Below are 14446 nucleotides of genomic sequence, written 5' to 3' on the forward strand. Positions count from 1 at the left end.
CTTGCATCAGTGTGTGTTATATTACCAGTTCCCAGAACAGAGTAATATAAATATTGTTTAGGAAAGACAAGATTACAACACTCTAGTTTTACTAATAGGCATATACTTTCAGTTCTAAAGTTTAGAAAGCACTACACTAAAGCTCTCTGTTTAGTTGATATACAGGCATACACGTGTATGTCAATTATAATTTATTACATGTAGTGTTTGCAGTCATTTTTTTATAAATGGGTACCAGACCATTAGTCAAGAATATAAATCTTTGCTGAAATTAAATCATTTTAGTACTCCTTTTTAAAGTAACAATCTGAAATACATTCAAAGAGGATTCGTACTTAGGTTTTTGAGCTGTGGAAGAACCTTTATAATGCTAAAGGTAAATTATGAAAACTGTAAGTTTTCTTTGCCACTTTGATATAGCAACTCCTAGTTATTAAACACTACTTGACAGAATTGCTAATCATTTAGTGTATTTCTTCATGTTTCCTTTATGTAATATTTTTGTAATTTTTGATATTGCTTATAATTTATAAAATAAATTGAAAATGATACAGTTTTTCCTTTGTAAAGCCGATTATGATACCTCTTCTGTTCTCAGCCTCATTCCTCCCTATGTAAGAGTCTCATCAGAATCTGTAGGCAACTTTAAAATGGAGACTTTCAGAGATGGTAACCTATTTTGGCCCAAAACCCTTCCAAAATCAATAGTCAACCTAACATAATTGTCAACTATTAAAGAAATCTTGTTTGTGATATGCACATTTTTATGACATCATCTAAAATGACAAGTGGCCCAAACAGAGTAGATTCACTATTAGTAAAACTCCCAATTGCTCACCAGGGAATTACAGTTTCTGATTACAGAGTCAAAGACAAGTTTCTCATGTAAACAGCAGTCTACATGTTATGCACTAAAGGAAAACTGATAGACATTCTTGATACAAACATCTGATTATGAAAATAAACAATTTTGAAAAGTAACAGAATAAATGCTCATAACTTACGAAAGATCTTACTTTATAGTTATAATAAGGAGCCTGCTGATCTTGATCCCATTGGTTTCCAGAAATAGAACTATTTATTTGCTTCATGATCATTTTGTAGGGCACCTGCCGTCCTGCAGCATCACTACAAGGAGCTCCCCGGAAAGGGACTTTTGCAATGGTACAAACATGATCCTAGAAATGCAAAAGTGCTATGTTATAGATTATCAATTAGCAATTCTTAAAGGTCAATCAAAAGCATAAAAATTATTTAGAAATAAAACATATACCATAAATAAACTGACTATATAAAGGTTAAAATAAGTTTCATTATTAAATGAAAGTGTATGATAATCATAAGCTTTCATGGAATTAAGTAAAAATAAATACTTTTTATTTCAAACTATATTTCAGAAATTCGAAAGTTTATATATGTCTAATGAAAACAAAACAGACTCTAAAAAAATATAATAGAGAATAAAAATTATGTAACAAATGACCTGTTCTTACCTCAGACAGATTCAGGCAAGTATAATCGTAACCATACCAGGGAACACCCATTACAAGTTTCTTAGGATTAATGCCCATCTTGATGTAGTCATTATAGCCTAGTCAAGCAGGGGAGAAAAAGCATATTTCTCTTCACATGACAATGTGTTCATACAAGCTATGCAACAATTCATAATCTGTTTGCAAAAATAAGTACATTAATATAAAATACTAATAGTGTTTAATATGATGTTATAAAACATCTTTTAAGAACCATAAATTCTGTATATTGCTTTCTAAACCATTTCTCTTAGAATAAGATAAAACATTCAAAACAGTTAAGATCATATTGAAACAAAATATTCACAAATCTAATTCTAGAAAGAAGGACACATTTCAGGAAGGCACATTAATTGTATCTATTGATTGTCAAAGCATGATATATTTGATATTCTAGATTCTAAAGTTTCAAAAGTTTTACAAATCTTAACTCTAGCAGTGATGGTCTCAGAGTTCCTTAGAAAGTACCAGTGTTCCATGTTTTACAAATATTCTGTAAATATGAATGATAGCTGGGGATAAGAAATGTGTCATCTATAAACAAAGAGAAAAATAAACCCTGAAACCATCAGTCCTTTTCTTGCCCAGTGCTGCAAAACATGTTTTTCCACCAAGATATATTCACTGGATTTTCTGGAACGTTGAGATAAATAACTTTATTACTTTTCAGAGCCTGTAATGTTATTGTGTACTATTAAGTAACCAAAAATGGGGTGGGGTATGCATTAGTTCCCAAACATATTGGTTTATTTAGTTTGATTGACTGATTGATTGATTGATTATACAAAGTATCACTGTTGCTCAGGCTGGCTTGAACTTCTGAGGGGCCTCATGTGATCTTCCCACTTCAGCCTCCCAAGGCTTGAACCTTATATTAATAGAACACAATTATGTCTTTCCTGAAACACAGTTTGGAAACCCTGAATTAATAATTACTTTGAAATTTTAGTAGAGTAAGTTATTTTTCAACTTTAAATAGATATGTGGCTAGGCACAATGGCTTATGCCTGTAATTGAAGCACTTTGGGAGGCTGAGGTTGGGAGGGTCACTTAAGGCCAGTCTGGGCAACACAGTAAGACCCCATCTATTTAAAAAAAAAATCTTTTTTAGATTAGCCAGGCATGGTGGTGCATGCCTGTAGACCCAACTACTCAGGGGGCTGGGTGGGAGGATCACTTTAGCCCAGGAGGTTGACGTTGCAGTGGGCCATCATAGTGCCACTGCAGTCCAGCCTGGGCAACAAAGCAAGACTAAAAAAACAAGAAAACATCAGCTGGGCATGGTAGCACATACCCATAGTCCTAGCTACTCAGGAGGCTAAGGCTGAGCTCAGTAGGTTGAGGCTGCAGTGAGCCATGATCGTGCCGCTGTACTCCAGCCTGGGCGATGGAGTGGGACCCTGCTTTAAAAAATAAAAATAAAAAATCATAAAAGGGAGAGAACGATCCAAGATGGCCGATCGCTAACATCCCGGGATTGCAGCTCTCAGGGAAGGCGCGGAGAACTAGAGGACGCCACACTTTCAGACGAAGTCTGGTCGCTCACGGAGCAGAAGATCCCCCAGTGGTGGAAACACACGGGTCGCCAGCGCGACTCTCGTGGTCGGCGCAGCAGTTCCGCCGGCACCTCGGCGCGGCAGCTCTCGGAGCAGAGTAAACGGGACCGCTTCCCCTTCTGACCGAGGTTTGGAGCCCCGGGAAGGCAGAGTCGCCTACTACGGAAACAAGAAGGAAGCCCGACAGGAGAATCCTGGGCAGAAAAGCACCATCAGTTTTAACGCCGCTGCTCTGGCCCTGGGAACTAACAACCTGGACGTCCACTCAAGAGACCTAATCTGAAAGTTGGTAATTTCAAAGACGAGAGGAGGATAAATTTACAATGACGGGAAGAAACCAGCGTAAAAAAGCTGAGAATACTCAAAGTCAGAACGCCTCTCCCTCTAAAGATGATCACAGTTCCACATCAACAATGGAACAAGGCTTGATGGAGAACGAGCGCCTCCTGATGACAGAATCACTCTTCAAGGAATGGATAATAACAAACTTCGGTGAGTTAAAAGAACATGTTGTAGCCCAACGTAAAGAAACTAGGAACTTTGAAAAAAGGTTTGATGAAATCCTATTGAGAATAGACAACTTAGAGAGGAGTATGAGTGAATTAATGGAACTGAAGAATACAATACAGGAACTCCGAGAAGTATGCACAGGTTTAAACACTCGAATTGTTCAAGCAGAAGAAGGGATATCAGAGGTCAAAGTCCAACTTAATGAAATAAAACGTGAAGAAAAGATTAGAGAAAAAAGGATAAAAAGGAATGAGCAAAGTCTCCAAGAAATGTGGGACTATGTGAAAAGACCAAATTTACGTTTGATAGGTGTACCTGAATGCGACGGAGAGAATGAATCCAAGCTGGAAAATACCCTTCAGGATATTATTCAGGAAAATTTTCCTAAACTAGCAAAGCAGGTCAACATTCAACCCCAGGTAATACAGAGAACACCACAAAGATATTCCTCAAGAAGACCAACCCCAAGGCACATAATCGTTAGATTCACCAGGGTTGAAACGAAGGAGAGGATACTAAGGGCAGCCAGAGAGAAAGGTCGGATAATCCACAAAGGCAAGCCTATCAGACTTACCGCATATCTCTCGGCAGAAACTCTACAGGCCAGAAGAGAGTGGGGGCCAATATTCAACATCCTCAAAGAACAGAACCTTCAGCCCAGAATTTCATATCCAGCCAAACTAAGCTTCACAACTGAAGGAAAAATAAAATCTTTTATGAACAAGCAAGAACTCAGAGATTTTATTACCACCAGGCCTGCTTTACAAGAGCTTCTGAAAGAAGCATTACACACAGAAAGAAACAACCAGTATTAGATACACCAAAAAGTAAAGAGCACCAACATAAAGAAGAATTTACACCAACAAATGGATAAAACAGCCAGTCAACATCAAATGGCAGTAACCCTAAATTTAAATTGACTAAATTCCCAATCAAAAGACACAGTCAAAACCCAACGGCATGTTACATCCAGACCTGTTTCACATGCAAGGATACACAAAGACTCAAAACAAAGGGATGGAGAAAGATTTACCAACCAAATGGAGAGCAAAAATAAATAATAAATAAATAAAAAGCAGGAGTTGCAATTCTTGTATCGGATAAAATAGATTTTAAAGCAACAAAGATATAGTGGTAAAAGGATCAATGCAACAACAAGAGCTAACGATCCTAACACCCAGATAGGAGACTTAGATTCAATGAGACAGAAAATTAATAAGGATATCAAGGACTCGAACTCAGATCCAGAACAAGTAAACTTAATAAATATCTATAGAGCTCTCCACTTCAAATACACAAAATATACATTCTTGTCAATACCACATCACACCTACCCATTAGTTTAAATAAAACATTGATTGGCCATTATTAATACCCAATTTTTTTCAAAATAAAGCAATATTTCCATTTACTCTCCCTCTTTCTCTTCCTCTTTCTTCCTCTCCTTATTTTTTTTTTCTTTCCTTCTCTCAAAAAAAAAAAAAAAAAATCAACTTGTAAACCTCTAGATCCAGGTCGGCAATGTCTCTTTCATTGCTTGATTTCCTTTCTTCCCTTCCCTCCCTCCCTCCCTCCCTGCTTCCTCCCTTCCTTCCTTCCTTCATCCCTTCCTTCCTCTCTACCGTCCTTCTTCCCTTCCTTCCTGCCTTCCTCCCCCCCCCAAAAAAAAATGAAAAAAAAAAAATCATAAAAGAGCAAGCAATTTGACTGATGGGATACAAATCAGACTTTGAAGAGGATAATGCAAAGACTACATCATATGAATGACAGGTCAAAAGTACTCAAATTTTAATATGAATGTAATTTTTAATTTATCACAGATACTAAAAGAAGTTAATGCCTATCCTATTAATCATGCAATGAAGGTACCCAACCATAACTATCTTTGCTATTATTTAACACTGGTTATTTTGACAAAAATATCCTGTCAAATTCTAGATAAGCATGTGATTTTATGACAAGAATGTTGGACCTGAAATGAGAATACCTGATTGAGCCCCAACTATGTAATACTTAATAGTTATGCAATCATGTGAGGTTCTTTTTCTCTTGTCTATAGAAGGTTAATAATAAATATACCTATCCCACAAGATTGTTGGAAAAATTAAATGAAAATCAAAATGTAACAACTTTTTGTAAACTTTAAAGCTTTCAATTAAGTGATTTTTAAATATTTGAAGCAAGCTTTACAATTGAAAAAGGCGTACAAATAACTTAGAAATATTAAAAACATCATAATATTTTAATTTCTAGAATATTACTAATATTTTTAATAAATGATCATGTTTAGAGTCTTACCAGTCAATGTCTGATTATAGGGAGCATTGGCTGCTGCAATACATTCTGACCAGATCTGACTTTGTTCATCATAAGACATCACGAAGAGGAAGTCACAAGCATCTGCAATTCCAGTATAATTATAGCATCTTCTGTCTATGTTCTTTGGAGACCAAGCAACATCAAAAGTTACCTGTGGAAAAAAATTTTACTATTTTATATAACATGATCGAATATGCATACTATGTCAGATTTTTAAGATTATGTATTTTCTTACCTTATACTACACAAGGAAGAACTGTTTACAGTATATGAATGTGGGGTTTGACACACACAGAACTTGAACCATTCTAAGAAATATTTTTTTGCTTACACTTGACTGACTGAGACATATATTTGGACATACAATGACCAGGAGCAGGATACTATATAGAAGATGGCCTTCAAACTAAAAATGTCTTCAAACGCTAGGCTGGTACTTCAGCTGATTAAAAGAAGTAGGTATAATGACAACAGGGTATGGTAATGCCCCTGAGCAACTAGAGAGTAAAGGCACACCAAATGAATTCAAATACAAAAGTTTTAAAAATATAGTGCAGGTTAAATGTGTCACCTGTTGGCACAACTTGACTGGGTTGCGAGTTTCGGTCCCTGATTCACAATCACCTTATATGGTAGGTTTGGCCATTATTACAGTTAGACAATAGTAGTGTCATGGCCCACGGGTATAGATTAATCAACTAAAAATGTTGAACAAATCATTTAAATATTATTTTATGGAAATATTCAAAGAAGTGTTGAGTAATGTATTATCTTTCATTTTTGTGGGGTTTTTTTTTTTTTGAGACAGAGTCTTACCAGCCTGGAGCTCGGTGGCACAGTCTCTGCTAACCGCAACCTCCGCCTCCCAGGTTCAAGCAATTCTTCCGCCTCAACTTCCCAAGTAGCTGGGACTACAGGCGCATGCCAAACACCTGGCTAATTTTTGTATTTTTAGTAGAGACAGGATTTTACCATGTGGGTCAGGCTCGTCCCAAACTCCTGACCTCAAGTGATTCACCCACCTCAGCCTCCCAAAGTGCTGGGATTACAGGCATAAGCCACCACGCCTGGCCTTTGTTTTTTTGAGATAGGGTCTCACTCTCGTTGCCCAGGCTGGAGTGCAATGGTACGATCTCTGCTCACTACAACCTCTGCCTCCTGGGTTCAAGCAATTCTCTTGCCTCAGCCTCCCAAGTACCTGGGATTACAGGCATGTGCCACCATGCCCAGCTAATTTTTTTGTATTTTTAGCAGAAATGGGGTTTTGCCATGTTGCCCAGGCTGGTCTCGAACATCTAACCTCAGATGATCTTCCAGCCTCAGCCTCCTAAACTGCTTATAGGCATGAGCCACCGCACCTGGCCTTATCTTTCATTTTGAATAGTAAGCCAGCCTTCAATAAGAATGTATCTCTTTATGTTTACTGCCTTAACCAAATATTAATTAGCTTTATTTTATGTGTACAAATGTTCTAAAATTTTATTAAAGGTTGTTTTTTTTCCCCTTAATTAGGCATTCAATAAACACCGATTTTTTTTTAAACTGAGATACTTTAGGAAACATTTTTATACTTTGAACAATTTATTCTAGCAAAACTCTTTTTAGGACTTCCTCAAAGTTGTCTTTATAATTCTCTGAGTATTAGCACTTTACAGTTACAAGCTTTGCTCAGTAGTTCTCCAACAAAACATGTTATGAAGTAAAACTTTTAACTTTGGATCCTATTTTATCACTGTCTCCTATTACAAAATGGGAGATAATATTATCATAATAGAGAAAAATAACTACACCTAAGCAGATAATTTTCAAATTCATTTTGTAAGAGTATTTTCACCAGGATTTTCTCTCACAGTTAATCTCATATTTTTGAGAAGGTACTATTAATATATTAGACAAGAAAGCAAAAGACTTGGGTGGTAATATCAGCTCTGTTATAATTAGGTCTATATTACTGCTAATTCACTTAGAGCATCTGAATTTTTCCCACCTATAAAAATGAAGGTGTAGAAAGAATTCTTCAAGGCATTTATTTCTAGCTCTTTAATTCTATGGCCACAATTCTGTAAACTAAAGTTATCATCTTATCCCCAAAACTCATTCTCCCCTCTAGATTCTCATTTTTTTTTTTGTTGGTTACCAGTTTAAAAATGTGGGGGCATTTTCTCATTCTTTCTTCCCTTACCTCAAAAGTCTAACCTCACATTTCCCTTTGGGTGGCCTCTCACAGTTGTTCTGCTGCTTCCTTTCCATCAATTAATTTAATATGTATTTATTATATACCTGCTGATTTAGGATTATGTCATCATCCAAATCCATTAAATCCCTTGATACTGTACTGTTCAGTTAGTAGTCCTTACTGATCTTCCTTTCTCTTCTAGTTTTACATTCTCCTACAGAATAATCTCCCCAAACACCATTTTACACACATAACCCATTACACACAAAATAAAATGCAGTCCTCAGTGTGACATTCTGGATCTTCCACAATCTGGCCCACCTTTGCAACTGTCCCTCTCACTAATTGACCTAACGTGAACGTGACATGTAGCCCCAGTTGTTCTCCTCACCTCTCAGACATGAAAAGAGATATTCCTACTGCAAGGATTTTGCTCAATCTCTTCCTCCCTGCTCTTTCACTACAGCTTAATCAGGATTGTCAAATAGGTTGTTTCCCACATACTCCACACATCAATTCTAACCTATTAGTAATGACTATCTAGAGAATGAAGGAAAAGTTTCTAAGGCCAAAATGTGTGAGAAGCGTGGCCTGTATGCCAGGTATTTGCTATTCTTAATCTACATTGTACTCTCCTGACAAGTTGAATTCTATACTGACAAATCTTCCATATTTGCATAAAACCAGAGAAATGTTAGTCCTCACATCACTTATTTTAGCAGAAATTCTCAAATTATTTTACCTGTTACCTCAAATTCATGATGACCAAGTCTACCAGAATCACCTAGAACACTTGGTAAAAATACAGTTCACTAAGCTCTATCCCAGACCTACTGAGTCAATCTCAGTGGCATGGTTTGGATTCTGTGTTCCCATCGGAATCTCATGTTGAATTGTAATTCCCAATGTTGGAGGTAGGGCCTGGTAGGAGGTGACTGGATTACAGGGGCAGATTTCCCCCTCTGGTGCTGTTCTTGTGGTAAGAGTTCTCACAAGATCTTGATTGTTTAAAAGTGTGTGGCACTCCCAACTCTCTCTCTTGCTCCTTCTCTGGCCGTTTGAAGTGCTGCTCCCTCTTTGCCTTCCACCATGACTGTAAGTTCTCTTGAGGCCTCTCAGAAGCCAAGCGGATGTCAGCATTATGCTTCCTGTATAGCCTACGGAACTGTGAGCCAATTAAACCTCTTATCTTTATAAATTACCCAATCTCATGTATTTCTTTATAGCACTGTGAGAACAAACTAAAACACTCAGGATATTTTAAACAGGCACTCTCAGATCATTCTGAGACAGGTTTAGAAATCACTGGTTTATAATACTCATAATGCTCTATACTGGAATAAACTTTTAAGCATTCTGTTAGATATCAAGGAGCTGGTCCCTGTCTTCAAAAAACTGTCTAGCCTATTCTTAACCATAATCACCAACGAAACTTTTTTAAAATGACATGTATACATATAAACACGTTTACTTTTTCTTAAGACCTATGGTTATCCTGATATGTGGCCAGGTTGGAGGATCACTGATCTGGGTTCACATTATCCTCTGTTACCCATCTGTTGTCTGGCAAGATGACTTGTGTTGTTACCTTCTGATCTAATATTCATTATGGCAGTGGGGAAGCACACTGCCTATTGTCATAGCTGTCACAAGTTCTGTGTAGCTAGTCCTGTGGGGCAAGTGATATACTTCCCCAGAACTACCTCTACTCCTGGGTTGTTTCTGCCCTGCATTGGTAAAAGCTGGTTGGGACCCCTTGATTCTTCTTCTCCCATTGCCTAATACTTCTCATTGTGCTACAAGGCAAGTAGTGGGGCAATCCCAATGTTGTATTTTAATATGAACAAACAATAGATTCAGTGCTTTAAAATTCCTTAAGTAAGTGATTTTTGTTTAAAGCGATTTAAAAAATTATAAAAATTCCTTAAATAAGAACATCAAAGGTTCCAGAGACATTTTTTAGGAAATAAGTGCTGAAACTCTTTCCCATTGCATAAGATTATATTAGTTATACCCTCATGAGTATATTCTGATATGGAAAATTTAAGGTTTCGAAAAAACAAATGAATTTTTACCTGTGATCCCTCAATTTCACGATGGAAAGAGTCTGTAGTTTCTTCGACTAAAGCAGTTAATGCATCATATTCAGGTGATGAACAATTAACTTCTTGCTCTATATCTAGATTAATTCCATCCATATGTTGTATTTTGGCCAAATTAAGTTTTTGAGCTATCCAGGATGCTCTGAAACCAGGATCAATTATATCCTTTAAGGATACATCTCCTGTAGAACAAGCATATATCATTTGAACATGTATGCAAAAACATTTCCTTATTTTGGAAGACAAAGCCCCTAACTGAAGTTTTCCAAATGGAGAAAGAATATACCAAGGTAACAGAAAGTCATTACTCACAAATCTCCACAAAAATTGTTCTCAAGTTAGAAGGAGAAATTGTGGACCATGATTAAGTAAAGGTCATCTGAAACCAGGATCAATTATATCCTTTAAGGATACATCTCCTGTAGAACAAGCATATATCATTTGAACATGTATGCAAAAACATTTCCTTATTTTGGAAGACAAAGCCCCTAACTGAAGTTTTCCAAATGGAGAAAGAATATACCAAGGTAACAGAAAGTCATTACTCACAAATCTCCACAAAAATTGTTCTCAAGTTAGAAGGAGAAATTGTGGACCATGATTAAGTAAAGGTCATCATGCTAATTTGGCAGTCACATTTCATTCAAAACCATACGGTGGTTTAATTCTTTTAAAAAGATCTATATTTCTGAAATGAATGAGATAGTATCTAAGATCAATTATAGTATCTTAACAAAAACAGATAAACATTAAAGGAATTTTTTGGAAAGTTGGGACGATAGCAAGTGATACAGACAAATTTCTCAATTGCTCGACACACAGATCTGGTAACAACATACCTTTAAGTACCACTCTGGCTCCTTTCGAATGAGCGTAGCACATAAGTTCTGAGTCGTATTTTCCAAATGCTGCCACAGTTGTAATCTGTGACCAATCATAAGATTTCCAAGTTTTCTGTCCAACATCAAACACAAAGACCTGCCAGAACAGGGATAAGCACCATCATTTAAATCAAGAATATTATGCTGACCATCCAAACTAGCATTCATCAGACACCACCATGCACCAAACACTATGGTGGCAGTGAGGGTACAACAGTGAAATAAGACATAGGGGGCCCAATATAATTGGTGGCAGGGGTAATTAGCCAGGCTGGGAAAGAGGGGAAGTATGGGCCAGGAAGGAATAGTGGCAAGTGCCAAGGCCTGGAGGCAGAGACAGTGTGGTGGTTGCATAATTAAATATTTAATATGGCCAACATCTAGAATTTGTGGAGAGAACACAGTGAAGGACCAGAGAGTGGTAGGGCACGGGTTAAATTATTAAAGGCCTCATAAGCTCTGTTGAGAAGTTAGTACTACTACCTTACTTATCTTGAGGTAAAGGGAAAGAATAAAGGCATTTTTAAAAGGAGAGGTATCCATTTTACAAAAATATTTTCAGCTGCAGTGGGAAATGGATCAAAGATAGACCAAGACTGGAGGCAGAATACAGAAGCTGAAGGAGGAATCCAGGTAAGAGATGATGGTGACCTCAACTACAATTGTGGAGCAATGGAGTTAGTGAACAGATCTGGAAGAGCCTAAGGAGGCAAAATTGATAGGACTTCGGGACTAATCAAATGAGTAATCGAAGGAGAGAAGTTTGATAATACTAAGTTTCTGGCTGCTGCAGATGAAGCCATAAATACTACATTTACTGTTGTTTGTTTAGTGAAGCTAACTTGTTAAAATAGTACTTAGGTCAAATTCTAAGGCAGCTGATGTTTCTCTGGTTATTTTCTTCCCACAGTTAATTCTAGAAGCACAGAAGCCTCACATTATTTTATTCCAAGGTATTAATTCATTGATTCAGCAAATAGTTGCTGAATTTCCAATAAGGTACAAGGAGAGTACTTTGCTAGGCTCTAAGGAGACAGATTAATGAAAGAGACCAGGTCCAGTAAGGAGTTAATTACTTAATTACAACGAGTATTAAGGACTGTAGGGGTTGCAGGGGGCTATGCCAGCATATTAAGGGGGCCTGCTAGCCAGATGAGGCAGGAAAACTTTTCTGAGTATTACACACTTTAGGGAAGGGCTGAAACCAGCAGAATGATGGGAAAGATGTACTTATGGACAAAAGATTGCATTCTCAACTGAGGGAAGAGAACCCCAAAGGTTTCTATACCTCAGGAGAATTCTGAGATTATAGAACTGAAAAAAGGTCAGTGTAGCTAGAGCACAGAAATCCTGCAAATATGTGGACCTGGATAAAGCGGTTAAGTAGGACTTCCTAGACCACTGAAGATTTTGTATTTTATCTTGGATCAGTGGGAATCCATCAGAGTTTTAATTCAGGGGATCTGCATTACAAAAGAGATCACTGGGTCCTTGTGAGGGAAATGAATGAGGGAGAGGCAGTGAGGACAGTAGATGTGAAAGTTAAACCAGGCATTTCTTAATTTTCTCAATCGCTTTTTTAACTTTTCAGAATTAACTAAGTATAACTCATTTTTCTGCTAAGCAAGTGCCCATTAAAATAATAAAAATTCAGAATGTGAAATTAAGTGGCCCACTGTTTTCAGACTCATATTTCTATCAAACCTTCCATTTTAATTCTGATAATTAAGATTCTATTTATTTTAAAAAAATACTAAGAGCCTGTGATATAATAGAAATCCTTAAAAAAAAAAAAAAGCTGGGTGAACTAACTGAAAATTGCAAGGTGCTTTGAACTGGCTGCACCATGAGATGCACCATTGTCAAGCCATGGTGACCCCTATGACCCACATGTACATCTCCAGAAAAGAAAAAAGAATGGCTAGCTCTGCCATTTTTCTTGCCTCAACCGTTCCTGCCTTAACTGATAAGCCAATCTTGTGACACTGGACCTTGGACCTTGTGACCCCCCACCCCCGGCAACACCCCCCCAGCTTGCAAAAAATCGCCCTGAATTATAACTTCTGTAACTTTCCACTGCCTATCCCAAACCTATAAAACCGACTCCTATCCCACTGCCCTCTGCTGACTTGGGACTCAACCCACTTACACCGGGTGAATAAACAGCCTTGTTGCTCACACAAAGCCTATTTAGCTGGTCTCTTCATTCAGAGCACGCTTAACATTTGGTGCCAAAACCCGGGACGGGGGTACTCCTTTGGGAGACCAACCCCCTGTCCCCACTCTTCCTCTGTGAAAAGATCCACCTGTGACCTCAGTGCATCAGACTAGCCCAATAATCCTCATCCTCTCACCACCTTTAGATCTGGTAAGCAGTCTCCTCTCTCTCTCTCTCTCTCTCTCTCTCTCTCTCTCTCTCTCTCTTTTCCTTTAAATCCTCCTCCTTCTAAATAGAGAAAAAAGGAGACAAGTCTCTCCCTTTCTCTTTCTTCCTTTAAATCCTTTTCCTTCTAAGTAGAGAAAAGGAGGCAAGTCTTGGAGACTAGTCTCTCCCTCTCTCTCTTTTCCTTTAAATCCTTCTCCTTCTAAGTAGAGGCAAAGGAGACACTCTTTATCCATGCACTCAAAAACTCCAATGCTGATCACAGCCTCAGCTAGGGAAGACAGTCTTCCCTTGGTGTCTGGTCAATAGCAGGGACACCTGCCTTGATCACTCACCCACGTTACAGCCCAGGACTCAATCAGGGACTCTTACTGAAAACCCTGGTAGCCGCTCACTCCTTGTCTCTACTCTTTTCCTTAAAACATATCTCCTTCACTATGGGCAATATTCCGCCTTTTACTCCTCAGTCTTTGCCTCTAGCCTGCATCCTAAAAAAAAACCTAAAACCTCTTCAATTGTTGCCCTATCTGAACCCTAAACATCTCATTTTTTCTGTAACATGGCCTGGCCTCAATACAAATTAGACAATGGTTCCAAATGGCCAGAAAATGGCACTTTCATACTGTCCATTCTGCGAGATCCAGACGATTTTTGTCCACGAATGGGCAAATGATGTGAGGTGCCGTATGTCCAGGCATTTTTTACACTCCAGTCCCTCCCTAATCTCTGCTCTCAATGCAACCCATCCCAAATTTTCCTTCTCTCCCTTCCATCCACCCCTCCCCTACCTCTACCAGTGATTCAGAATCCTCCTTGTCCAACGACCCTTCTGACCTTTCTCCTCTCCACCTGTCCAAACTAGAACCTAATCCAGATCCTAACTCCCCACCAGAGCCTCCCTCCTCCACCTCTGCCTCCAACCCACCTCCTTATACCCCTCCTTGTCACCTGTCCACCTCATACCCAGTCCAGCTTACAGTTTAGTCT

General features: G+C 38.1%; 2 protein-coding genes across 9 annotated transcripts in view; one reads left to right on the top strand and one right to left on the bottom strand.

Annotated features, from left to right (window-relative positions):
- SPATA1 (spermatogenesis associated 1) overlaps positions 1–9291 on the top strand; it is a 63979-nt gene extending 54688 nt beyond the window's left edge. For all 5 annotated transcript variants that reach the window (XM_017974881.4, XM_017974883.4, XM_035252012.3 and 2 more), the window contains one exon: positions 5917–9291. The gene's annotated coding sequence lies outside the window, so the exon portion shown is untranslated. The remainder of the gene's footprint in view (positions 1–5916) is intronic.
- The window catches only part of CTBS (chitobiase), an 87599-nt gene that overhangs the window by 9160 nt on the left and 63993 nt on the right, over positions 1–14446 (bottom strand). For 2 of the 4 annotated variants that reach the window (XM_078332328.1, XM_078332326.1), the window contains exons 2-6: positions 11035–11173; positions 10169–10377; positions 5897–6068; positions 1494–1591; positions 1017–1178 (exon numbers count right to left, since the gene is read on the bottom strand). In XM_078332328.1, the coding sequence (XP_078188454.1) occupies positions 1017–1178; positions 1494–1591; positions 5897–6068; positions 10169–10377; positions 11035–11173 (780 nt within the window). Of the gene's footprint in view, positions 1–1004; positions 1179–1493; positions 1592–5896; positions 6069–10168; positions 10378–11034; positions 11174–14446 lie in introns of all 4 variants that reach the window. The other 2 variants (XM_078332327.1, XM_078332325.1) reach the window with 1 other exon arrangement.

This window comes from Callithrix jacchus, chromosome 7, assembly GCF_049354715.1.
Source record: "Callithrix jacchus isolate 240 chromosome 7, calJac240_pri, whole genome shotgun sequence".
Classification (NCBI taxonomy): Eukaryota; Metazoa; Chordata; class Mammalia; order Primates; family Cebidae; genus Callithrix; species Callithrix jacchus.